The sequence below is a fragment of the Aquarana catesbeiana genome, linkage group LG01 (genome assembly GCF_042186555.1).
Source record: "Aquarana catesbeiana isolate 2022-GZ linkage group LG01, ASM4218655v1, whole genome shotgun sequence".
Taxonomy (NCBI): domain Eukaryota; kingdom Metazoa; phylum Chordata; class Amphibia; order Anura; family Ranidae; genus Aquarana; species Aquarana catesbeiana.
Genome location: NC_133324.1, coordinates 947,456,119 through 947,482,539, shown reverse-complemented (window position 1 = coordinate 947,482,539; position 26,421 = coordinate 947,456,119). Strand labels below are relative to the sequence as shown.

At 43.7% G+C, this 26,421-nt stretch overlaps 1 protein-coding gene across 1 annotated transcript in view; it reads right to left on the bottom strand.

Moving 5' to 3' along the window:
• The window catches only part of LOC141121389 (von Willebrand factor A domain-containing protein 5A-like), a gene marked incomplete in the record, with an annotated part of 791,688 nt that overhangs the window by 69,062 nt on the left and 696,205 nt on the right, over positions 1–26,421 (bottom strand). Inside the window, 6 exon segments of the mRNA XM_073611104.1 lie at positions 3,554–3,762; positions 6,772–6,875; positions 8,488–8,646; positions 17,506–17,620; positions 18,035–18,114; positions 20,876–21,020. Of these exon segments, the coding sequence (XP_073467205.1) occupies positions 3,554–3,762; positions 6,772–6,875; positions 8,488–8,646; positions 17,506–17,620; positions 18,035–18,114; positions 20,876–21,020 (812 nt within the window).

Genomic DNA, 26,421 nt, shown 5'->3' with positions numbered 1-26,421 from the left:
CAGTCTCGGCGCCATATTTGAATTTACACACAGCTGTGTATGTCAGCGGTGATCGCGGCGAGCACTTGGGCAAGACTGCACTGGGGCAAGGCTGCACTGGGGCAAGGCTGCACTGGGGCAAGGCTGCACTGAAAATTCTGCACTGGGGCAAAGCTGCACTGACAAGGCTGCAATGGACACTGGGCAAGGCTGCACTGACACTGACAAGGCTGCAGATGGACACCGATAACGCTGCATTGATGGGCATTTTAATGTAAGTTTTTCTTCCTTAAACTTTACTCCTAAAAGTTTTTTTCCTTAAAATTCACTCCTAAACTTGGGGTGCGTGTTATACGCCGATAAATACGGTATTTATTAAATTAACTGCAGCTCAGTGTGTCACCTGCCTGGCTGAAAGTGTCTTTGAACACGCACTCAAGGAATGGCCTACAGTCAAGCATAGGCTTGGCTGGAATACAATGCAGTGGATATAAATTTTATGAACTGCAGCTCAGTGAGTCACCTGCCTGGCTCTGAAAGTGTCCTTTGTCTTTCAACAGGCACTCAGGCAATGGCCTAGTCAGGCATAGGCTTACTCCCAGCAGAAAGAGTGAGAGAAAAAGATAGCCCTCAGTCAGCTCATTATATATATATATTATTATTATATATATATTAAATGCACTGCAGCTCAGTGAGTCACCTGCCTGGCTGAAGTATATTAGAAACAATACACCAGGAATGGTCTGCAGTGAGATGAAGCTAAACTGTATACAGTGTCTCTATATATATATATATATATATATATATATATATATATATATATATATATATATATACAAACCCGGGATGTATATATATATATATATATATATATATATATATATATATATATATATACACTAAATACACTGCAGCTAACTGTCTCGCCCGCCTGCCTGAAGTATATTAGCAACAGTACACCAGGAACGGTCTGCAGTGAGATGAAGCTAAACTGTATGCAGTGTGTGTATATATATATATATATATATATATATATATATATATATATATATATAAACTGGGATGCATATATATACTAAATACACTGCAGCTATCTAACCGTCTCGCCTGCCTGCCTGAGGTATACTAGCAACAGAACACCAGGAATTGCCTGCCTGCTCAAACTAAATGAAATGACACTCTCTGCCTCTCTCTGAACAAACGCCACCAACACACTACACGAGGCTGACGCGTGGGCGGTCTTATACAGTGTGTGGCGTGTACTTAACCCCCTGAGCCATAATTGGCCACAGGCACCCTGCCTGTGGCCAATTATGGCTCTCTTCGCTGACAGCGCTGTGATTGGCCAAAGCATGTGGGTCATAGTGCATGCTCGGCCAATCATCAGCCAGCAATGCACTGCGATGACGCAGTGCATTATGGGCCGTGACGCGCCGCTCGAATTTGGCGTGAACAGCCCATAATGTTTGAAATTCGACAAACGGCCGATGTTCGAGTCGAACTCATGTCCGACTCGAACAGACAGCCCATCCCTACTGGTCAACCCACAATAGGGATAAAACTTTTTCGCAGAAGGGATCTTAACAAGAGTCGTGGCCACTCATTAAAATTAGAAGAAAAGAGGTTTAACCTTAAACTACATAGAGGGTTCTTTACTGTAAGAGCGGCAAGGATGTGGAATTCCCTTCCACAGGCGGTGGTCTCAGCGGGGAGCATCAATAGTTTCAAGAAACTATTAGATAGGCACCTGAATAACCGCAACATACAGGAATATACAATGTATTACTGACATATAATCACACACATAGGTTGGACATGATGGTCTTGTGTCTTTTTTCAACCTCACCAACTATGTTTGACTATGTTTATGGACCTTGCTTTGTGTACTGATGTTGGAACAGGAAGGGGCCATCCCCAAACTGTTTCCACAAAGTTGGGAGCATGAAATTGTCCAAAACGTCTTGGTATATGGACGCCGTAAGAGTTCCCTTCACCATAATCCCCCCTCCACCAAATGATTTTTACTAGTGCACAAAGCAAGGTCCAGTGAGTTTGAGGTGGAGGAACATGACTGGCCTGCACAGTGTCCTGACCTCAACCAGATATAACACATTTGGGATGAATTAGAGTGGAGAATGTGAGCCAGGCCTTCTCATCCAACATCAGTGCCTGTCCTCACAAATGTTCTTCTGGAAGAATGGTTAAACATTCCCATAGACACACTCCTAAACCTTGTGCACAGCCTTCCCAGAAGAGTTGAAGCTGTTATAGCTGCAAAGGATGGGCCAACTCAATATTGAACCCTACGGACTAAAACTGGGATGCTGTTAAAGTTCATGTGCGTGTAAAGTCAGGCGTCCCAATACTTTTGGTAATATAGCGTATTTCTCTGGGCAGTGATTAGAGATGTGTCCTATTACACAGTCCTGACTTCCTACTTTTCCTTATATTCCTGAGTTAGAGGAGCCAAGCAGCCCCTGCCTGGAAAGATCCGGTGGAAAGACAGCAAGTAACATTATAACGTATTACATGAGGAGGAGTAGTTTTAATAAATCAGCTATTAGTATTCCCAATAACAATATCCAAATCTATATTCTGGGATGTGATCTGTCCCCACAGAAAAGTATCAGTAACTATAGATAGACGGACGGATTATTTAGACCAGAGTTTACCTTCCTTATTTAAATGTGAAAACTAGAGATGTGCACAATGGAAAAAGTTGTTTTATTTCATAATCGTTTGTTAAGCTAATAATCTTTTTTTTGTCATATCCATTATGTTAGAATGATTCTTTTTCAGATTTCGTTTTGTATATTCTTTATTTTCCTTTTATAGGGGCACAATTATTTACATTTGTGTATGTTGAGGTTGTTGCATGTTTTACATATGTGTGGAGATTTGATAGAATTTCATTGTCATTTGTGTTGCAATGACAATAAAGTATTTCTTATCTTTATTCTATTTTTTTCCATTCTATTCTCCTTAATTCTATTTTATTCTGTTCCTTTATTTTCAATTCTATTCTGCTTTATTCTACTCTATTCAATTATTTTATGTTCTATTCTATTCTTTCCTATTCTATAAAAGCCTAAGTAGGAATCATCTTCTTTCACTTTTAGTGGAAGTGTTATCTATTAAGCGTGTCTATCACACTTATTTTTGTTTATTTATTCTACTATTTATCATTTTTGGTTAGCGCCACATACCTCTTTATTAATTTATTTTTTTCTGTGTGGGAACACTTTTATATATTGGCAGCTTCTCTTATCCTTATTGTGTTTATTCAAGCGAGGTTTTGCGCATTGGTTTCTTTCCTTTCATTGATTGCAATATGTTTCAATATCGAATTTAAATTATATTTCAAATTCAAATTTGGATAAAGCGTTTAATTATATATTTCGGATTTGTTGAAATTTGTTACTATCATTGGTTGAACTTGTGTGTTTTTTCAACTAAACTAAACTATTGCAAAATTGGAAATTCGGATACATCCAAATCTGTGAAGAGCAAAAATTTAATCCGAACTTCAGTTCGTAACAAAACAAATCGCACATGTCTAGTGAAAACAACATACCTGGAGCTGGGACATCCCTGCGCATAGGAGGTCCCTCCACATGTGTCTTGGTGTCCTTGTTGACAGCTACATAGGCTGAGAGAGAGGAGACAACACCAGACTGCAGACTGGTCTCCAAGATCTTCTTCTTCACATCTTCAGATGGTGACTCTGTTCCATGTTCCAGTTCAGAGATCAGAGTTTTGGCTGCCAGCCTGTGGATTGTGGGCCTGGAAAAGAATAGACAGTGCATGAGGAAACGCAGACGATGGGCATTAGTGGATGGTAAAACAATAATAATCTCCTACGCTTGGGTGTTTAGTCTATAAATAGGTGGTGCGACCAACTCTTTGAATTTAAACAATGCCTGCAGCCCTCCTCAGAACAATGGGTATTCCCGAAACTGGAACAAAAAAGAAAGAAGGAAGGCGCACCGACCTTGTGCATTACCAATGGTAGAATTTTATTAAAAGCATAAAAACAATAGTTATACTCACAAACGAGCATGTAAAAGAGGCTCGTCAATTGGTGAGACTGCATCTCTAGACACCTGCAACCTGGACCTGATGTTGAGGGGATCAGATGATATCCCAAATGGTTGACGCGTTTCAAGGGCATACCCTTTTCCTCAGAGCCTAGACCAGTGATGGCGAACCTTGGCACCCCAGATGTTTTGGAACTACATTTCCCATGATGCTCTGGCACTCTGCAGTGTAGTTGAGCATCATGGGAAATGTAGTTCTAAAACATCTGGGGTGCCAAGGTTTACCATCACTGGCCTAGACAGTCAATGGATCGTTTCTCCTAAATGCCTCTATATGTATCCACGTGCCCATGCCCCACACGACACCCACCAGAACAAGTCACATCCATCCACATGGACTAACTCCACCTGGTGGCTCAGATTAGTCACATGCCTATCCTCTGATAGAATAGAAAAGCCCCCATCCCGAATTCATGGATGTATGGTGGACTGGGATTAATATGGGTATAATTCCCCCCAGGAATGGTCTGCCGCATCTTACCTCACAATCCCTGCAGATCGATGGGAGGAGGGGTATAGTGAGAATTCCCGGCGGATGAAAGGCACTGTACAGCCTGTATAACACAGGAACCAAAAACCGCCAGGTGCGCCAGATGGACCGCACGCCATCCCATAGCCAGGAAGTGTGAGTGTATTTGCGTTCCCCCCACCACTTCCGGCCGTCCACGGCATCACTTCCGCTCCTGTGTACACATCTGGCCAATGCCGTGTACGCAGGAGACGCGGCCTGGAAGTGCGGGTGTGTTTGCGTTTCACCCGACACTTCCAGGCCGCTTATGACGTCACTTCCGCCCAGGGATTCTCGCCGCTTTAGTCATTTCCCAGCCCTGCTGTTGTGTGTGCGCACGCACACCTACACTAAACTACTATCCTAATACCTCCCCCTCCAGCGGCACAGTAAGGAATTGCATTAAGGCAATTCTAACTTGCGTTTACAAAGGCATATTGGTGTATACTTATACTGGGGGTCCCTCCATGGGCATTTTTCGCACATGGACACACACAGAAGACCTAAAAAATGCACAGTGGGTAGGACCAGTAGTCGGCTCCACAATCACAGCTGTATAAGTTGGCATACAAAAATGTAATTAAAAGTTTTTTTAAAAAGCAATGGAAGTATTCAAAGGAATCCCATAAAAGCATTTTCAGTATTAAAACATATATCCACGCCTGTACATAAACCTACACACACACCTACATGTATATAGATATACGCGTGTGTACAACCAATACTAAAAACCATTGGAACATATATAGACACGCATGTACATAAATGTACACAAACATGCACATACATGCGTGTATGCAATAATATTAAAATGAATAAATATACAAATACAATAATAGATACTTCTATAGACACATTACCGCCAACCCACTGTGCATTACATTGATGAAACTAAGCTAATTAGTGACGATACACCGGAGGAGAAATATTGGAGCTTCCATATACATATTAAACATAATTGTAATAATCGTACCTAATTAGCAATAAATATATAAACATTATGTTCCATTATTCCACAGAGAGCCCATTACCGCGCTTAAGTCTAGTAAATTTTCTAAAAACAAATCATGTTAGTTAAAAATACTGTTACAAAAAGATTCATTGTTCTAAAAATCTATTATATAACTTTAACCTCACTATCGAACTACCCTACCCAAACCTACCATCTACACACATTACTCCTGTCCATATCTGCAGCAAAATAGCTCATTGTGCTTGTCGTCTAATTCCGAAATACAATGCGCCCTTATATCCCCACGGCAACATGGTTTAATGCCATGGGCATAACCAGACTAGGTGTTTGGGCCAAGCCCCTATAGATAGTATCATATCAGAGACAGAGGGGCCACATGCCCGAACCGATTGGAGATAAAAATAATAATAAGAGGAGAGGATCACCATAGCTAAAACACATATACTAGGGGCCTCTGTGGGTACTACAAGAGTCATACTACATTATGCAGTTCAATTTCCTCATTCAGGCCATGTGGGGCTAAAGTCCCCAAAGTAAAAATCCAAAAGGCCTCTCTTGTGCATAATATCTGATACTTTTTTACCACTATCCAAATCGTTTGATATGGCCTCTATTCCAAACACTTTGAGGCCATCTGTACTACTAATATGGACTTCCTTGAAGTGTCTTGGTACTGAATATTTATAGGTGTCTAGAGACGCAGTCTCACCAATTGAAAAGCCTCTTTTACATGCTCGTTTGTGAGTATAAATATTTTTTTTATTGCTTTTAATAAAATTCTACCATTGGTAATGCATTAGTGGATGGTGGCTGAGGACACCAGAGATCTGACAGTCTATGGATGTGGGTTTAAAAAAAAGATAGCCATTGCGTGAGGAAACCAGGACTATGGTCGTCTGTGGATGGTGGCTGAGAGAAAATAGACAATGAATGAGAAGATCTGAGCTCTGCCAGTTTGTGGATGGTGGGCCTTAAAAAAGATAAAAAGTGCATCAGCATGCCCCAGCTTTGCTAGTCTGTGATTGGTGGATAAGAGGAGAAAGACAGTGCATGAGAAGACCCGAAGCTCTGCCAGTCTGTGAATGGTGGGTAAGAGAAGAAAGACAGAGCATGAGAAGACCAGAGCTCTGCCAGTCTATTAGTGGTGACTCTAAAAAGATAACCAAGGAAATGTTTCATACTAATGTGGGGTGTTTCAAATACTAAATATTGACCTTTCCGCGTTTTGCACCTTCAGGGGGAAACGAAGATCATTCTTTATGATTTCATCTTTAAACTTGTACTGCAGACAGACCTCACCATCAGCTTCATTCTCCACCTAGGAAATATTTAAAGAAAGTATAAATCACTTCAAGCTCTGAGTCATTATATATAATGGATAACATACAGGGGGTTATTTACGAAGGGCAAATCCACTTTGCACTGCAAGTGCACTTGGAAGTACAGTCACTCTGAATCCAAGGGGTAGATCTGAAATGAGTGGAAGCTCTGCTGATTTTATCATCCAATCATGTGCAAGCTAAAATGCTGTTTTTTCTTTTCCTTGCATGTCCCCCTCAGATCTACAGCGACTATACTTCCAAGTGCACATTCAGTGCACTTTCGAGTGCACTTGCAGTGCAAAGTGAATTTTCCTTTAGTAAATAACCCCCATAGTGTAAATGGGTGTTACTTTTAAAGCGGAGTTGCACCCAAAAGTGGAACTTCCGCTCATCGGATTCCTCCCCCCCTCCGGTGTCACAGTTGGCACCTTTCAGGGGGGAGGGGGGTGCAGATACCTGTCTAAGACAGGTATCTGCACCCACTTCCGGGAATAGACTCCCGCGGGAGTCACACCCCCTCCCGCACTCCCCCGCTGTCTCCTGGGAAAGACACAGGTCCCAGGAGATAGCGGGGACCATTGAGAAAGCGCAGTAGGGAATCGGGAAGTGAAGCCGCAACGCTTCACTTCCTGATTCCCTCACTGAGAATGGCGGCGGTAGACCCCGAGGATCGAGGGACGGTTCGGTCTCGGGTGCCGACATGGACCCCGGGACAGGTGAGTGACCTTATTTTAAAAGTCAGCAGCTGCAGTATTTGCAGCTGCTGACATCTAAAAAAAATTTTTCGCGGGACTCCCGCTTTCAGTTAAGAAACGCCTAGTAACCTTGTTCTCGCAGTCCCATTTAGCAAGGCAGGTGGGCTTTGTACAGCAAGTCCTTAGCATATAACAAATGAATCATCTGCTTTTTCGAGCCATTACCTAAACTGAGGTTAGTTCCTGACAAACAAGGTGTTTCCTAATGGGTTCCCTAAAGCAAACAGGCAACTCTTGTGTCTTCTTAGTGTTCTGTCGGCAATCAGCCTTTTTACCCAGCAGAAAGAGTGAGAGAAAAAGATAGCCCTCAGTCAGCTCATTATATATATATATATATATATATATATATATATATATATATATATATATATATATATATATATATATATATATATATAGATACACTAATAAGGAGGTCTGGTTACCATGTAAGATGCAGACCAAGGAATAGATACTTTTCACACTCAAAGCTCTATAAATCCTCAAGTACCCAGCACAGAACTTATAAAGATTCTGAGATGCTCCTCTTATCCTCTTATGGTACTTTGTTTTGTTTTGTTGTGATCTTGGAACATATTGCACATTTATTAAATTCCACCCACCCACACCTTAAACCATAGCCATCTTCACAAAAAGCCTGCCTACTCTGTATATACATTGTCCACTTTCCCTCAGATTGGGTCTTTTGTACCACCAGCAAAGCCTATAATCGATCTGGAAATATACCCAGACCTCTTCATTTCTGCCAAACCCCACCCCACTCCAACTTTGTAATCTTCATTTAAAAATATTTTTCTGCAGCCTTGAAACTGAAGTAACACACAAAAACACAATCTTCCCTGGGCTCACAGACCTTTCCCTTCAGCTGAGCATAGACAATAGATTTTTGACCGTGGAAGATGGCAGTGGGGACTTTGGACAGGACGATGGCTTCCACACTGGAAGGAAGGGTCCATGTGAGAGAGATGTCCTTCACAGTGGGCTGCAAGGAACATTTTAGTGCCCGAAGAACCTAAAGAACAAAGTAAAAATAAACAGAAAAAATAAGTCTAACTTAAAAGTAGAACTTGGGCCACAAATAACAAGATAAAAATGAAAAACAGACTTTAATGCAATATCCACCTTCAATTCAGAGATTTTCCCACAGTACTTTTTTCTGTCATCAGATGTCCTCAGTCTGCTGACCAACATCATTCAACTCACTTGCTTTGAACCCAGGTCCTCCTAAGCCCCAGCTTGTGACTGGACAGTGAAAGGAGAAGCAGCACAGTGATCAGCTCACCTTTCTGTCATTCAGGATAGGGGAGTGTATGAAGGGGAGTTTCCTATATGGCAAACCTGAATAGCATACGCACACCTATATATGAATTTCAGCTTTCTTACTAATTTATAACTTTAAGATCAAGGTTCATCTTCCCAGTGGGGTGAACTGAGTACCTTTTTATCCTTCACCCTACCAGATTTGAATCTACCATGAGTTCAAAGGTGAATCCTGCCTGTTCATGGTTTGAGGTCCTGACAAACTAATACAGGATTATGCAGGGTCGAATGCTTTGTAACCATAATGCACTGCAAAGGCCTTTGTTCTTAGGTCATCTAGCTTAGGAAAGGCAATCATTGCGGCTTTGTCTGTGTGATTTTTATTTTATGTTGGGGTGCTCAAAGTGCAGTATCATTTGCCTGGGTAAGAGTCTGGTTGGAATGTAAACCCTTTATGTGGGATTTAGGCCCCACGTACATGGGACGCTGAGGCAAAGTCCTCTGAACAAATTTTTTTGACACTTTGAAACCTGCGTTTAAAACACCCCTTTAGCCGCGTTTGCATGCTGCTTTTGGCCGCGTTTAACCGCGTTTGCGTCTAGAAGCATTTATTAAGGATTACCTCAAGCTCAAAAAACATTGTAGTTAACCATTTCAGCCATTTTGACCAGAATGAGTAGCAGTAGCAGAGAGAGCAGTTGTCTACTTGTATTTGCCTCTATTTCTGTGCTTTTTTTTGTAATGGATCCCATAATGAGCATATGTGAGGAAATGCTCCTGACATTGCTCTTGATGAGGCTAGAATGACGTAGAAAATTGCATGAGAGGTCCAGAGTCAGAGTTCGTCGCTATTGGACCCATCCTTTGATTGCGCAGCAAATGTCGGCATGATATTTTGTAAACGTGTACGTACAGCTGCGTACCTACCCCAACAAATTTTTTAATTTCACACCTATGTGCATTGCCACATTTGACCTTCTACTTGAAAAAGTACAACTATATATGGTCTATATATGGCTATATATGGTCTATGAATCATCGCAAGTAATTAAAACATTTTTAACTATATTTTTTTATGTTTTTTCATTGTTTTCAATCATATTTTTGTCTTTTCAGGTCTAAAATATAGGGCACCTTTAAAAACGCTTATAAACGAAAATGCAGCTAAACTGTGTTTGGCGTCTGAAACGTGGAAATCTTCTGCGCCTGAACCCATTTTTTTTGCTTCCAAAGAAACGCTGTTAAATGCAACTGCAAAAAAATGGCAATAAACGAGACTGTGTACATGGTCACATAGGATAACATTGAATGAGTTTAGGGGCAGCTGAAAAAAGCGTCCAAGTGCCTCTGAATGCACGTTTAACAGCGTCCCATGTACATGGGGCCTTAAGGATATGTTTTTTTTGGGGGGAGGGAGGGTAAGGGTTATTAGAAGTTTCATGTGAACTGTGTTGGAGTTTGATAAAGTGGTGCGTGTAATAATTTTTTAAAGAAATTTATAATAAAAAAAAAGAATATATATAGATATATAAAAAAAAAAAAAAAAAAGGAAGGGAAACCCTATACCACTTTCTCCACCCTTTTTTCTTTTATTACTACATTCAATATGTTATGAATTTTATTAGGGTGCTGCAGTTGTATGTAATCTAAGCTAATTTAAAAAGAAAAAAAAAACTAAATTCTACAGCCAAATATGTGCTGCCAGTGTATGCTGTCACTGAGACTGTCTGTGATAATAACATTGGTCCATAACACTACATACAGCTTCAAGGCATTCCCCAACCATGGTGTTTAACCACTTGCTGACCGGCTCGTGCTGATATACGTCGGCAAAGTGGTACATTCCCACGAATCGCCGTGTGGGTATGTCGTCGCCCTTTAAGAGCCGCTGGAGGCCCGCAGCATTGCAGGAGACCCGATGCACGTGGCCAGTGGGCGCGTTTGCTGCCAGCCACCCGCGATTGAGGGAACGAAAGCTAGAACAGGGATTTGTGTGTGTAAACACACAAATCCCTGTTTTGTCAGGGGAGAGGAGACATATTGTTTGTTCCTACTAAGTAGGAACAGCGATATGTCTCCTCCCCCCAGTCAGTCCCATCCCCATACAGTAAGAAACACTAACTAGGGAACACAATTAACCCCTTGATTGCCCCATAGCGTTAACCCCTTCCCTGCCAGTGACATTTACACAGTAATCAGTGCATTTTTATGGTGGCACAGTGGTGTAGTGATTATCACTCTCGCCTAGCAGTAAGAAGGGTCGCTGGTTTGAATCCCAACCACGACACTACCTGCCTGGAGTTTGCATGTTCTCCCTGTGCCTGCGTGGGTTTCCTCCGGGTACTCCGGTTTCCTCCCACACTCCAAAGACATGCTGGTAGGTTAATTGGATCCTGTCTAAATTGTCCCTAGTATATGAATGTGAGTTAGGGACCTTAGATTGTAAGCTCCTTGAGGGTAGGGACTGATGTGAATGTACAATGTATATGTAAAGCGCTGCGTAAATTGACGGCGCTATATAAGTACCTGAAATAAATAAATACATTTTTATCAAACTGATCGCTGCATAAATGTCAATGGTCCCGAAAATGTGTCAAATCTTCCGGTCTATAAGTGGTTAAAGGATTTATGTGTTTAAATGTTGCCCTTGAAGCCTCATGAAAAGACTCTCTCCTCAGTGTACATTATTTTTTAAATCTTTTTTTAAAAAATACTTTTTTTTTGCATTGGTACATTTCTACCATAGCAGTGCCCAGCCCCCCCCCCCCCCCCCTGCACTTTTATTAACAATAAACCTGCTGAGAACTAACAAGATTCCCCTCTCATAGACGTCCTTGGGGTTCAATTGCCAAGTTTGAATTTTGAGACTAAGCAGGATTCAATAAACCCTTCTCAAATTGAACCCGGGCAGACTCGCTTTTCCCTACTCACCCTCTACAAAGTCCCAAACTTTTTATATAGTTCTACGTGGGGGAACAACAAAGGGTTTGAATCTCTGTTTATGTGATTCTAAAGCTGGCTTCCTTGCATTATCAAGGTAGGTATCACTGAGCCTGAAAGCCCACAACTATTCAGAATGTGGGTTTCGATAGCCAAACCGTTAAATTTAGCTTTTGTAAAGTACGAAGAAACACTGGACCCTGCGATAGCAGCCCCTACCACCACCTTTACTATTTCTGCATACCAAGATCTTCTGGGCCACGCTGGGGCCACAAGAACTACCGACTTCCTTTCCCGCTTGACCCTGCAAAGGAGTCGAGGTAGCAGCAGAATAGGAGGGAATGCATAAATCAGTGAGAACTGATCCCACGGGGTCATCAACACATCTGTTCCGCATGCAAAAGGATCCCTTGTTCTTGACACAAAGTTGTCGACTTTGTTGTTGAACCTGGACCCAAACAGATCTACATCTGGGATCCCCCATCTTTGGCATATAGCCAGGAAGATGTCGGGGTGAAGGGCCATTCCCCCCAGGAACAACTGCTGACTTAAGCAGTTTACCTGCCTGTTCTCTACCCCTGGAATGAAGATTGCTGATATGCACGGCACATGTTTTTCTGCCCAAGTTAGGATACGGTTTACCTCTCCCTGGGCTGCCTGACTTCTGGTGCCCCCTTGAGATGATTGATATAAGCCACTGCTGTGGCATTGTCGGATTAAATCCTGACAGGAGAATTCTGCAACCTGAATGTCCAGGCCCTTAGGGCTAGACGTGCTGCCCGAATCTCTAGAAGAAGGTTGATGGGCAAGGTCTTTTCGGTTCTGGACCATTTCCCCTGGACAGATGCTTCTTCCAGGACTGCTCCCCAGCCTGAAAGGCTGGCATCTGTTGTTACCACCTTCCAGGTAACCGGTAGGAAGTATTTCCCCTTCTGCAGATTGTCGGATATCCTCCGCCAACTGAGGCTCTGGCGCACCAACGCATTGGAAAATCTAGGGCTTGAATCTTCTTGTTCCAGGCTACTGTTTTGCAGCAGTCTCGAATGAAACTGAGCATAGGGAACTGCTTCGAATGAAGCCACCATCTTCCCCAACAACCTCATACAAAGTTGAATGGAAGGACCCTTCTTTGCCCTGACCCCCTGAACCAGCTCCTTTATGGTGCTGATCTTTGCTTGGGGTAAAAACACCTTCTTCTGGGCTGTATCTATGACCAGACCCAAGTACTCTAATCTTTTTACTGGCTTTAAAGAAGATTTCTCTAGGTTGAGGGCCCAACCTAGGCATTCTAGGTAGTTGACTGTGGTGACCATGCTTTGGTCCAAGCGGACTACCGACTGGTCTATTAAGAGCAGGTCGTCCAGGTATGCTATTATTGTTATACCTTGAGTCCTTAATCTGGCCAGAGGAAGGGCCAGAAGTTTTGTAAACACTCGAGGTGCAGTAGCTAGACCGAAAGGCAAGGCTACAAACTGAAAATGAAGTTTTTCTACTTCGAAACGCAGATACTTCTGGTGAGCGGGGAAAATAGGTACATGCAGGTATGCATCCTTGATGTCGATTGATGCTTTGTAGGATGGAGACTACTGATCGGATTGATTCCATGCGATTCAGGAACCGGTTTAGATCTTTGAGATCTAGAATGGGTCTGACATTCCCATTTGGTTTTGGTATCATGAAAAGGTTTGAATAAAACCCCAACTCCTGCTCTTCCACGGGGACCACCTTGACAAAAGTCGGTCTAACGCTAGAAAGAGAGACTTCTTTTTCTCTAGATGTTTGGGGACATTTGACCTGAGGAAACGAGGAGACAGGAATTCTCGGAACTCTAGTTTGCAACCTAGAGCTATTGTAGAGACCACCCATCTGTCCCGCAATTCTTCCTGCCTTGAGAACTGCAGAAGTCTTCCCCCTACTCGAGCGAGCGGGGGCGCCCCTTCATAAAGAGGCTTAAGCATTCTGTCTTGTGGGTTTTCTCTCCCAGGACTTCTTTTCTCCCTGGGGTTGACCCTGAGGTTTACCTCTTGAACATGATGGTGGAGGTCGTCGCGACTGTCTGGAGGCTGATGCCCCGGCACTGGAGAAAGAGCCCGTTTGAATGAGGGACATTTACTCTTTTTCCTAACTGGCAAAGGGGTACTTTTCCCACTTGATATTTTTTGGATATATTTGTCCAAATCCCCAAACAGCTTTTCACTGCAGAAAGGAAAACCAGCCAGGAGCTTTTTGCATGGTGCTTCGGCTGACCAACTTTCCAACCATAAGAATCTACGCATATGTACAAACCCAAGCGTAAGGCGAGAGGTTTGAAGAACAGAATCTCTGATTGCCTCAATTGCAAAACACAAAGCGCTGGCAGCTCAACTAACTCCTGGGCCTGCTGTTCAGGGAACAGATTGAGCACCTGTTTCAAATGGTCTCTCAAGGACTGACATACCCCAATTGCCACCACTGCAGGTTGAGCCACTGAATCTGCCAAGGAGAAAATGTTTTTTAACAGGAATTCCAATTTTTTATCAGTTGGATCCCTAAGCATTTGCGCACTGTCAACTGGACAATTCAAACTTTTATTCACAGAGGATATAGCAGTGCCAATTGCTGGTATACTCCACATCTTAGTAAATTTTTCCTCCATAGGATAAAGTGTTGAAAACTTTTTAGGAGGGAAAAAGTGCTTATCTGGGTGATCCCACTCAGAATACATAAGCTTTTCTAGTAATGAATGGACAGGAAAGGCCCGCAAAGCTTGAGGAGGCTTTAGTTGACCCAAACAGGAAGTGGGCTCTTCAACCGACTCTATTAAGGGTAGCTTAAATGTGGAGCGGACCAGTTCAGTAAGAGAATGCACCAGCAACTTCTCAGCATGTGAAGCTGAAGAAGGTCCTTCCCCACTTGATCCCTCAGAAGAGGAATCATCAGCCTCTTCACAGTCCCCTGATGGGGATTTATCTTCCCCCTCCCACTGTTCCTCTGTTTGAGGATCCTGGGTGGTAGAAGGGGACCTAATGCGTTTTCTTCCACTCTGGGAAGATGTGATTAAAGCCACTAATCTTTCCTCTAAACCAGTTATAGCTGAGGAGGAAACCTGCTCAGTTATATAGACAGGGGCTGAAGTGTCGGAAACAATTGCAGCCCCTGATGACCCCGATGGCTCACTTTGATCAGCCTCCCTAGATCGGGATGGTGTTGCAGAGGGAGGGTCCTTATGGCCTCAGGACGACCCCTTTGTGCCCTTGGTTTTTGAGGTACTACCAAAAAAATGCACCCACTGCTGAGCAATAGTCCAGCAACTGCCGCTGCTATTAAGCTCAGCCTGATGCTTAAGTAAATGTGCCTGGGAATGCCTGTGTCCCCCAAACTCACATGCCACCCGTCCACTCTGTGTCCCTCCTTCAGCTGTATGCACCTGAAAAAAGGTGCATTTTATAGCTATACAGCCCGCGTTGTGGACGCTAAAGCACACCAATGCCGCTAAGCCCCGCCCCTTCCTCCAACCACCCACCACGCCACCTCCCCATCTATTTCAAAATAGATCGTTTTCCTGTGCAAGCGGGCTCCGATGCTGACCAGATTGCATGGAGGAGGACTGGGGTGGAGGGGAAGAGTAGAGCTGCCGATGGGAACCGCTGTTATGGCGGCTGGAGCGGCGCGACACACCGCCGACTGACGCCATGCTTCCTCTGCCTGGAGTAAAGCTATCCAGGTGGGGGGACATTCCTAGGAGAAAAACCCCCTTTCCCAAGTCTTTACCTGGAGCTTGGGCCGGAGGAAGCGTGCAGCTTGTTACACAGAGCAAGACTGACAGGCATGGAACAGGTATGTGCTCTTGACAGCCCCCGGTGGTGACTATAGGCATAACAACATTATCTTAAAGGAGAAAACCCACAAGAATTAGAAAAATTCCTTAGGAATCTCCCTTACCTTATCCAGCTGCAGGGTTCTGTGGTAACAGACCCAATCTTCACCACTCACGGTGGGCTCTGTTAAAAAACCTTCAGGGACTGGAGCCCCCTTTTTATCAGGGAATCCACAGCCTTGGGTTTGTAAAGTACCCCGCCAGGAATATGGCTGAAAAAAACAAATACTGGATCCCCAGGTCCAGCTCTCTAAAAAGAGAAACCTTGTTTCTTTAGACACTAGGCCATTCAATACCATTCAATTCATTCAGTACCATTCAATTCGGCCTGGAAAAGACACTTTGAATGGATCTGGTTGCAAAGCTTGCCCAAGCAAGGAATATTCCAGCGGAGCTCAGCACAGCATATCTTTACTCGTGACCAACACCTTAGACACTGGCGAAAAAACTGAGGTACTCCCGGTAAGGGGAGGGGTTATATGGGGAATTGAACTTTCTGTTTAGGGTGTGCCAGTGTCCATCACCTGAAGGTGCCATTTAACTCATATGCCCCGTACACACGGTCGGATTTTCCGATGGAAAATGTCCGATCGGAGCGTGTTGTCGGAAATTCCGACCGTGTGTGGGCTCCATCGGACATTTTCCATCGGATTTTCCGACACACAAAGTTGGAGAGCAGGAGATAAAATTTTCCGACAACAAAATCCGTTGTCGGAAATTCCGATCGTGTGTACACAAATCTGACGGACAATGTGCCACGCATGCTCAGAATAAATAAAGAGATAAAAGCTATTGGCCACTGCCTCATTTATAGTCCCGACGTACGTGTTTTACGTCACCGCGTTTAGAACGATCGGATTTTCCGACAACTTTGTGCGACCGTGTGTAGGCAAAACAAGTTTGAGCCAACATCCGTCGGAAAAAATCCTAGGATTTTGTTGTCGGAATGTCCGAACAAAGTCCGACCGTGTGTACGCCCTATTACAGTTATTACTGTGGCTCTGTGTCCCGTGATGTACGATAAAGAAAAATATGTTTACAATTACTTTAAAGTGGTTGTTAACCCACTTCTATGAAATCTTCTTATCCCCTCTGTACCTTAATAAGACGTGTCCCTGTGCCTGCGTTGTGTAAAAAATCTGCCGATCTGTATAAGCTTCGCTCCGGGCGCACAGCTGATTCCTCTCCTCCTTCGCTCTCCAGCTCACAGCTGCAGTGGGTGGGGCCGAGCCGTCCCGCTAACGTCAGCCGGGGAGGAGGGGGAGAGAGGAAAGAGAGAGCCGACAATCAGCTGAGCGTCTAGAGCCGAGCTCATACAAGGTACAGATCGGCAGATTTTTTATATTAAACAGGCACAGGGACACATGTTATTAAGGTATAGAGGGGATAAGAAGACTTCATAGCAGATACGAGAAGAGCAAGGGGGGGATGCTGGTACAAGCAGGGAGGGGAGGGGGAGGAGGACAGAGGACACAGACACAGGGAGAGCTGCAGATAGCAGGCTACAGATGACGGAATCACGCAAACAGACCACGATATCAGGGCTCAGCAGCCATGATTATTGTGGTCTGTTTGCAGAGGGAAGGGTATAGTGAGGCAGGATCAGACATGGTTTTTAGGCGATAAAGGGGGCCAAATGACACAGCACAAGTACTGTGCTGTATAACATGCTTTAAAGGAACAGGATCTGTTTTTTTTTGGTTAACAAATGCTTTAAGCTTTCAAGTTGTCCATTTTCTGCATTTGGAAGATTTATTCCCATTTTTCTGTTCTAGAAGCATACACTGTATATGCAGGTCTCCAGTATACTCTTACCTTGGGTTGCATGCGGTCTTTTCCAGTGATAAACTCAAAGGTTCCACTTCCTGCCCGGGCCATGCCTTTAATAAGGGATGTGGAGGCTCCTTCACCGATCCCAAATGTAAAACACCTGCAAAGATCGAATAAGTTTGAATAAGTCCCTGTTATTGGCTGTACAGGACAATAACAAATGAAAGCTCTCCAGCATCAGGCCATTTTGATAAGCAAAGATTTGGCACTTCTTGATGGTCCTAAAGCTAGCCTGTCCCTTTCTGCCTTTTGCACATTTCTATTGGCCAGTGAGGCAACCTATTATAGTGCTGGGCTAGTAGCAGAGTGTGTGCGTGCATGGGTAGGGCGGGGCAGGCTCAAAGTGTGCCTGTCAGAATGGTCCTCTGTCTCGCCAGCACGTGGCAGAATTCTCAGGCCAATTTTAAAAAGGCAGGTGGTGGAGGATGATTGGACTCCATGTTACTATACAGAGAGGCAGGATGCAGTGGGCAGATTTTCATCTTACATAGAAGGGTGGAATATTTATAATTACCGGTGTTTTTTAGAATTTTTCTGAACTTCGTTGATCACTTGCTGTGTGTTCTCAACTTCTCCGTCCGTGAAGACAAAAAGCTGAAGAGAGGACAGAGAAGGGATCAGATACAACAGAATCAGGCAAAACTGAACAAACCGCACTGGATCCAGCATGCTGCAAGTATTAATAGGGCAACAAAGGTCATCAACACAGTTTACCAGCTTGCTGCCCAGTGTACATACCTTGTATATAAATGGCTGGAGCTATGATTCTGGTACCATTTTTTTTTTTTTTGAGACGATGATTGGCATTCCTGTAAACGTGATCAGAACAGCTTCTTGATCACTTTTACAGCACTTGGAGGAGGCTGCCCCCTCCCAATACTGCCAGCCGCCTCTGGAGTCCAGGACCTCTGTTCCCTGATCTCTTCTATGACAAATGAAGCCAGAAGCAACGAGAATTTAATCCAAAAAAAATTATACTGCGCTATCCCTAAATAAAACAATGAAGATGGATGTGTATAATGTGAAAAAAGGGTTATTTACAGCTGCTGCAACCATAAATGTGAGACAACCTCCACTTATCAACACTGCGTACAAAAAAGGCTGCGCTGCTACAAAAGAGTACAAAAATAAATCATTTGAATATTCCCAACTGGTGCACCCATATATGATAACTAAACAGTGAAGAAAGAATTGAAAATTAAAAGTATTGACGAAAATTCAAACATAACTCACACAAATGAAACAAAAAAAATATTTTTTAGAGCATGAGAAATCAGATGTAAAGCTGAATGGAGTGAACAGAGTCCATGCAAATAATTCCTTGCTGGAAATGTCCTTCAGAAGGAAAAGAAATACACCAATCATCCAAAACGATGTGGGGCATGCAGTATTGTCACCCTTAGGAGTGTGTTGACAGAAAAAAGTTCCTCCACCTCAAAACCAACTGCCTCTTACCAGATAGATAGATCTCTTGTTAAGGAGATCTTGTGGGCATGTGGCTGTGTCCCCCAGCCACAGGGTCTCTGCTGAGAAAAATCTCAAAGGGTCACTCCGGGGGTCCTCTAGGAAGTGTATAAGCGCTCGATCCCCATGGGTGTAAATAAGAGAAAAGGCTCCATAGCGTAATACAGTTAACCAGTTTAATAAAAAAGTCAAGAAATATACTTACAATTTAGTCGTTTTCAGATCGCATATTAAAAACACAAGCCGGCTGGCTCAAAGCTGCTACCCATTGCTTCCGGGATCAGCGATGGATGGCGATGACGTCAGCACGTTGAGAATTTAATCACTTCTGGTTTCAGAGCCATCACTCGGAGGAAGGATTGACCATCAGAGAGTGTCTTGCATATTACTTCTGTTGTTTGTGAGTATTAATTTGGCTATTTGGTTTCCTTTAATAAACCTTGAGTAATGCACTAGGCATTTGCGTCCCCTGTGTATTCTTTTTTCAGAGATGTCACTCCCTGGCTGATACAGACAAGGAAACAGCTAATCAAACAGATCTGTGTTTGATAAGCTGCCTTGGAGGACACAAGAGACCATAAGGAGTACTTGTCACTGCCCAGAGCTATTACAAGGGATGTGTTCACCTTTTGTGATAGCAATAAAGTTTAATGAAAACCTTTTTTTAAAAAATTGTAAAAAAAAGAAAAAAGTAAATTCTAAATAAATAAAAAAAATCACCCAAATGCTCATGCACTAATGCAAATGGTCCTGTAGGTTGGGCATGTATATGTAAACGGTGATTGCACCACACATAATGTATTACTGAGAACATCATAGTGGGAGCAATAATTCTAGCAGCATAGTTCACATTTAACTTCAAAATGATAACTTGTAAAAAGCTTTTAATTTTATGTCTGTGGACAATTTTAGTTACTGTAGCATATGCAATTTTAAATCTTGACAGGTTTGGTATCTATTTACTCGACCCAACATCATCTTTTATATTTTACAAAAAAACAGGGTATTATGTTGTTTGTGTGCACTAAAATTCATCCAAGGTTATCTTTTCCTAAAAATTTGCGTTTGATAAATGGCTGCGCAAATATCGTGTTACAAAAAAATATTACAACAGCCACCACTTTATTCTCCAAGGCCTCTCCTTTCAGAAAATATATAAATTTTGGGGGTTCTAAGTAAAATCTGCATTATTTTTTTGTCAGAAAATTAACATATATGTGAAAAATTGAGACATTCCCCATTGTAGGCAAGCGGTTAAACTTTAATTTACTGTTTTGCCTTACAATATAAAATGTATACTGAAGTTATACTATGTGGCAGGGCGAGCCAGTGCCACTAATATGGCGGTCTGGGCCAGGTTTTCTTGGAAGCAGGCACACTAATAAAGCAGGTGTGTGCTGCATTCATCTTAGAATCTTAAGTAGAGGTGAGTGCCCCACCCTCCCAAGGGGGTCAGTGACTGCAAGGGAGCTGTGAGAGGTGCACGTTGCACCATATTGTCCAAACGCAGGACAGATTGAGGCATGAGCCTGAGAGAGACAGTCTGGGAGAGATGGAGGAACTGGGATGCTGTAGTAAAGGCGCAGAGCTTAGATACAACAGGCGTGCGTGAGCACTGGATATGTTTGTTGGTCAGAGAGATCAAAATGACTACGTTGAGCAGTAGAGCTGCATAGAGAGCATTTAGCATGGAGTAAACTCACAGTCTGACACTACCAATAAGCTACAAAATTCCCAAATTGTCACAACTATATGAGAACTTCAGGCAAGATTCAAAGTCATACATAAGTTGTTAATAAGCTCTGTAATCCCATAACCCAAGAAACTCTCCTCTTTCACACTTCACATTGAATAGCAGCTAGTCTACCAAACGTCATATAGCCTCTCTGACCTGCTGGGGGTGCTCGGCTCTCTCAGCTGTTTGGTAGATCTTCTTTAGAGGTTGGAGAATTTCTGTTCCTCCAAAACTGGCATCCATTTCATTCACCTTCTTCACCGCCTCCTCCATGGACTGCTGTGTGTACTCCACACTCTCCCTGGGGAACATTTAACAAGGTCATGTTATACAGTTATACAATTTTTTACTTATTATAAAAACACATTTCTTGAAGTTCATTGAGGGACACAGGAATTTAGGTGCAGTTGGGTTATCCTGCTGACTACAGGAGAAATTAGGCACGGGTAAACAACAAAAAATGTAGCCCAGCCCAGTATAACCTCCTACTCCCTTAATATTGTTGAACTGACAGCGTGACCATAGACACAGAGAGGTGGACCTGTGTCCCTCAGCAAATTCCAAGAACTGAATTTTAGGGCAAGTACAAAAATACCATTTTCTTTCTCATTCATTGAGGGACACAAGAATTCAGAAACTGTCGGGAAGTCCAAAAGCAGCCCAATTGAGGGGTGGTCAACAGCAAAAAACACTAGTAGACCCCCGTTAAAACTACAGAACTAGAGAGTGCCTGCAGCTCGAAGAGCAGCTGCCGTCAAACGAGGCCTGAACGTCCACCTGGTAAAACTTAGAGAACACACAAACCGAAGACCAGGTGGCAGCCTTACAAATTTGGGAAACAGTGACCTGTGTCAGAAAAGCCCAAGTAGCACCTACTGATCTGGTAGAGTGTGTCCTGACAGATAATGCTGGAAGCCGATCCTTGAGAATATAAGCTTGAATGAAGATCTGTCTGAGCCACCTGGAAATGGTGGGACAGGAAACAAGTTCCCTTTTATGTGGACCAACAGGAATGACAAAGAGAAAGTCAGTCATCCAAATGGAAGCAGTGGCTGGGAGGCAGACAGGCACAGCTCAAACTACATCCAGGCAATGGAAAGAGATCTCTGATAAACTGAAGGGATAAATGCAAAACATCCTGGAAGTTCTGGTCCTCAAAATCAGCTGGTTCCTGTGTGGTAGCAGAAAGGATTCTTTTAGTTCAAATGGGTGATTTGTATTTATTTTTAATGTTATTAAAAAACTTTTTACATTTAATATGATTTTAGTTTAATTTATAGTTTTAGTTTCCTGACTATATGCATGGCCGCTGATCTAAATCTAAATCTAAATATGAATTATAAACTAAAAATTAGAAATTAAAAATTAAAAATCAAAATTGAAATACCAGAGCTAGAACTAGTAACTAGAAATTACAACTAAAACTATAAATTAAACTAAAATCATATTAAATGTAAAAAGTTTTTTTAAAACATTAAAAATAAATACACTATGGCCCTATAATAATGACAACAAAGCCAAGACCCACCCTCCTCAGAGGACCGCCCACTAATTAAGGGAGGAGCCTCAGAACTAACCTGACCAGTCTTGTCTGGATGGACACATGTATAAAAACCAGCAGGAGACCAACACTACTAAGGCTCTGATGAAGAAGGGTAACCTTCGAAACGCGTTAGCCAGCAGTAGTCCGTACGCCTCCTTCCTGGGACCTGGAAAACTGCTACCACTGGACTATTCGCCTCTGTGCCATATACAATGCGATTTTTTCTTCGACCTTTGTGAGTAGATTTTATCTTATTTTTAATCAATAAATCTGTCAAGGATAATGCACTAGGCTGGTGCGCTCTTTTTTTCTTTCTTTTCATTTAATACTAGGACAATCCCATCCTTAAGAGCAGCAAGGCCGAAATCCACAGTCCTTCCTGAACCCTTGGGATCTTTTAGCCAATACACCTGTGCGCAAGAGTATTTTTGCATCTTTTCTTATGTCTAAGTCACCCTGTGCTATCCTGGCACAGGGTGAGTGAGAAAATATATCTTGGACTACTTAAAATGGGACAGTAATATTTGTCCACAATATCTCCCAGGATGTATGTAGAGACTATTATTGGTTTGGTTGATTCTGAACTCAACCTGTTAATTGAGTGAGCTGATCACATTAGCCTCCAGGACTGGCTAGGAGACGAACTGTTGATGACTAGGCTGAGGACGGGGGGAGATTGTTGTTTGTATTGTTAATTGTAATTAGCTCCAGCTATTGTGTTTATACTACTGTGTGAAGCTCGGTTCCCACAAGTCTGTCATCTGGTCTGGGTAAATTTTTTAGTAAATTAGCTCATGTTAATTAGGTTAGCTTTGAGTCAGCCTGCTGTATAAATGTGTGTGAGATCTCAAATAAAGTGTTAGTCCTGATGTACTCCAAGACTGGTGTTATCTAGTTCTTGGGGGTTCCTATAGCCGGATCCATTGGACTCGTGTTTCAGAACTTAGGAAGCGGTATACTGACGGAAGCACTCAAGCGAAGTGAGGGACTTTCTATGGCATTGGTGGCAAGCAGCGAGAAAGCTTCCTGCAGTCTGGGAAATCTAAACCTTCACCTGGATCCAAGATCAGGATATCAGACTTCAGTCACCCCAGCGGAGATATGGACCTGGCATCAGAGTTCCCGGGGCTGCTGTGGATCATCCTTTCAACATACACCAGGACTGTGTCTGAGGATGAATACCTGGAGCTTAGGCAGCAAATTCGGGTGGAGCTCTGGATTGGAGCCCTCCAGCTCGCTGGTATAAAACAGGGCAAGTGCTTTCCAACCCAAGAGCAACGGGCCAGTGACCAAAGGGCATTGCGGATGACATTCCTGGGAGAGCGGCCCCAGGAGCAATGGGTGACTGAGTTGGACAGGCTGGTCCAGGAGCTGGACAATCATTATCGGGCTCTGCAATGGCACGCAGAGGAGGGATATTTAGGGGAGACAACAGAATGCTCTCCGGAGGGATATGACTTTGGAGGCCCTGGATTGCTGTGGGAGAGCCTTACAGATCATTTTATGTTTGGCGATGAAGGGGAGCCTGACCTTGAGGACCTGCGAGAATATAGAGAGGCTATGCTCGGTCTTGCAGGGGTCTCAGAGCTCAAACCTGATCTGGACCATTTGCTAAGGAAGGAACAGCATCTGGAAAGGGCATACAGGAAACTGCTAGAACACGTTCAGCACCATGCCAGGGAATCGGCAGTGGAAAATCTGAAGATTGCCGTCCCCAAACCTGAAGTGCTGACCGCAGGGCAGAGCTCTTCTAACCTCTGTCCAGCACTGATAACATCTTCTGGGTTCCATGGACAGGAGATGGTGAACCTTTATCCCCAGACACCAGTTATAGAGACAGGGGATTTAATAGACTTTTCTGCTGAGGAAAAACAACCTGATGAGCCTCCAGCAGAAGAGCTGGTATTAGGGCCAAACTTCACTGTGCTCTGCCCAGCACCAACAGCAGTATCTGTGGAGTTACAACAAACTTCTCCAGCTGAAGATCTGGCAACCGGACAGAGGGTCCAAGACCTCTGCCCCACACCTGTGTCAGTTTCGGAGGCCCAGGGTGAGAAGGTGGCAATCACTTCCCAGCAGCAGATACAGGGAGAGGAGGTGGAGGGTGGAGGAAGCCAGCCTCCTGCCCCAACGGTTAGCTGGAGCAGAGGATGCGGAGTCCCCAGCAGAAGTGCTGACAACAGGGCAGAGTGTTACCAACCTCTGCCCAGCACCGGCAACAACTACAGAGTTCCAGGGAGGCGGGGCAGTCGGCCTCCCTCCCCAACAGTTAGCCGGAACAGATGGTGTGGGTTTTCCAGCAGAAGGGCTGGCTACAGGGCCGAGGACTGCTGGACTCTGCCCTCAACTAACAAAGGATGGATTTCCTGTGAAGATGGATGGGACTTCAGTCTCCACCTGTATACCCCAGGGATGCTGGGCAGTGGGCTCAGATCCCCAACAGCATGACAGAGTGAGCCCAGTCACCCTGTCTTCTCTCCAGCGGCAGAAAGGACTCCAGAGAGAAGGGCCAGTCCAGGCCTCTCCCCAGCGGCAGATATGTTCTCTCAGAGAGGCAGAGGTTGGCTGGGTGAGTAATGCTTTGTTTGGAACAATTTATTTGGGGTACTGTGTGGGTACAGGCATTAGAGGACTGGAACTACTGACTAACTTCGGAGTCAACCCGTCTGGGGTCTTCTCCTGTGTTAGTCTTCTGCCGAAAGGGGAGAGATGTGACGGGAGGGCCCGTGGAACTCAGAATCCCTTGGAAAGTAGGGGATGTCCTTGTTTCAGCTCCCCATATACATCTTATGTTTAAGTCACCCTGTGCTATCCTGGCACAGGGTGAGTGAGAAAATATATCTTGGACTACTTAAAATGGGACAGTAATATTTGTCCACAATATCTCCCAGGATGTATGTAGAGACTATTATTGGTTTGGTTGATTCTGAACTCAACCTGTTAATTGAGTGAGCTGATCACATTAGCCTCCAGGACTGGCTAGGAGACGAACTGTTGATGACTAGGCTGAGGACGGGGGGAGATTGTTGTTTGTATTGTTAATTGTAATTAGCTCCAGCTATTGTGTTTATACTACTGTGTGAAGCTCGGTGCCCACAAGTCTGTCATCTGGTCTAGGTAATTTTTTTAGTAAATTAGCTCATCTTAATTAGGTTAGCTTTGAGTCAGCCTGCTGTATAAATGTGTGTGAGATCTCAAATAAAGAGTTAGTCCTGATGTACTCCAAGACTGGTGTTGTCTAGTTCTTGGGGGTTCCTATAGCCGGATCCATTGGACTCGTGTTTCAGAACTTAGGAAGCAGTATACTGACGGCAGCACTCAAGCGAAGTGAGGGACGTTCCGTGACACCTACACACAATCCACCAAAGTCCGTCGAATTAGTACGTGATAACGTACGACCGGACTAAAACAAGGACGTTCATAGCCAGTAGCCAATAGCTGCCCTAGCGTGGCTTTTTGTCCGTCGAACTAGCATACAGACGAGCGGACTTTTCGACCGGACTCGATTTCGACGGATTGATTTAAAACATGTTTCAAATCTAAGTCCATCCAACTTTTGAGAAAACAAAGTCCGCTGGAGCCCACACACGATCGAATCGTCTGACGAAATCCAGTCCGCCGGGCAAAGTCTGTCGTAAAGTCCGCTCGTGTGTACGCGGCATTACATGTACAGATTTTTGCAAATGGTCTGGGTTCAGTGTTGCCAACCTACCAGATTGATATGTACTGACACGACACCCAAAATTTCCTGGAACAGCCAAGTTTTACTGGCATTTCCAAAAGTTACAAAATTACAGTTTTAAGTGCAAATTTTAGTATTTAGGCTACAAACAAGTACAATGTGCAATTAGCAATGCGATTTAATGTAGATATTAGGGCAAAAAACATATTTCTTATTTTATTTTCGATATAGTAAGTAGCTCAGGGACAGGGCTCAGGATGGCAAGAAATTAGAATAGAAAGGCACACACACACATGAAGTTGACTCTTGGTCCCTTCAGTCCACTCCAGTGTAAACAGCACTGACAGTCCTGCTCCCGACCTGCCCTGCTCTTGTCCTGTAGACCCACACACGAGGCTCTGGCTTGGCTCCCTTGCACCATGACATTACACGACACGCTCAGTCACCGCCTCCACCAGAGCTGCCCGAACACACTGT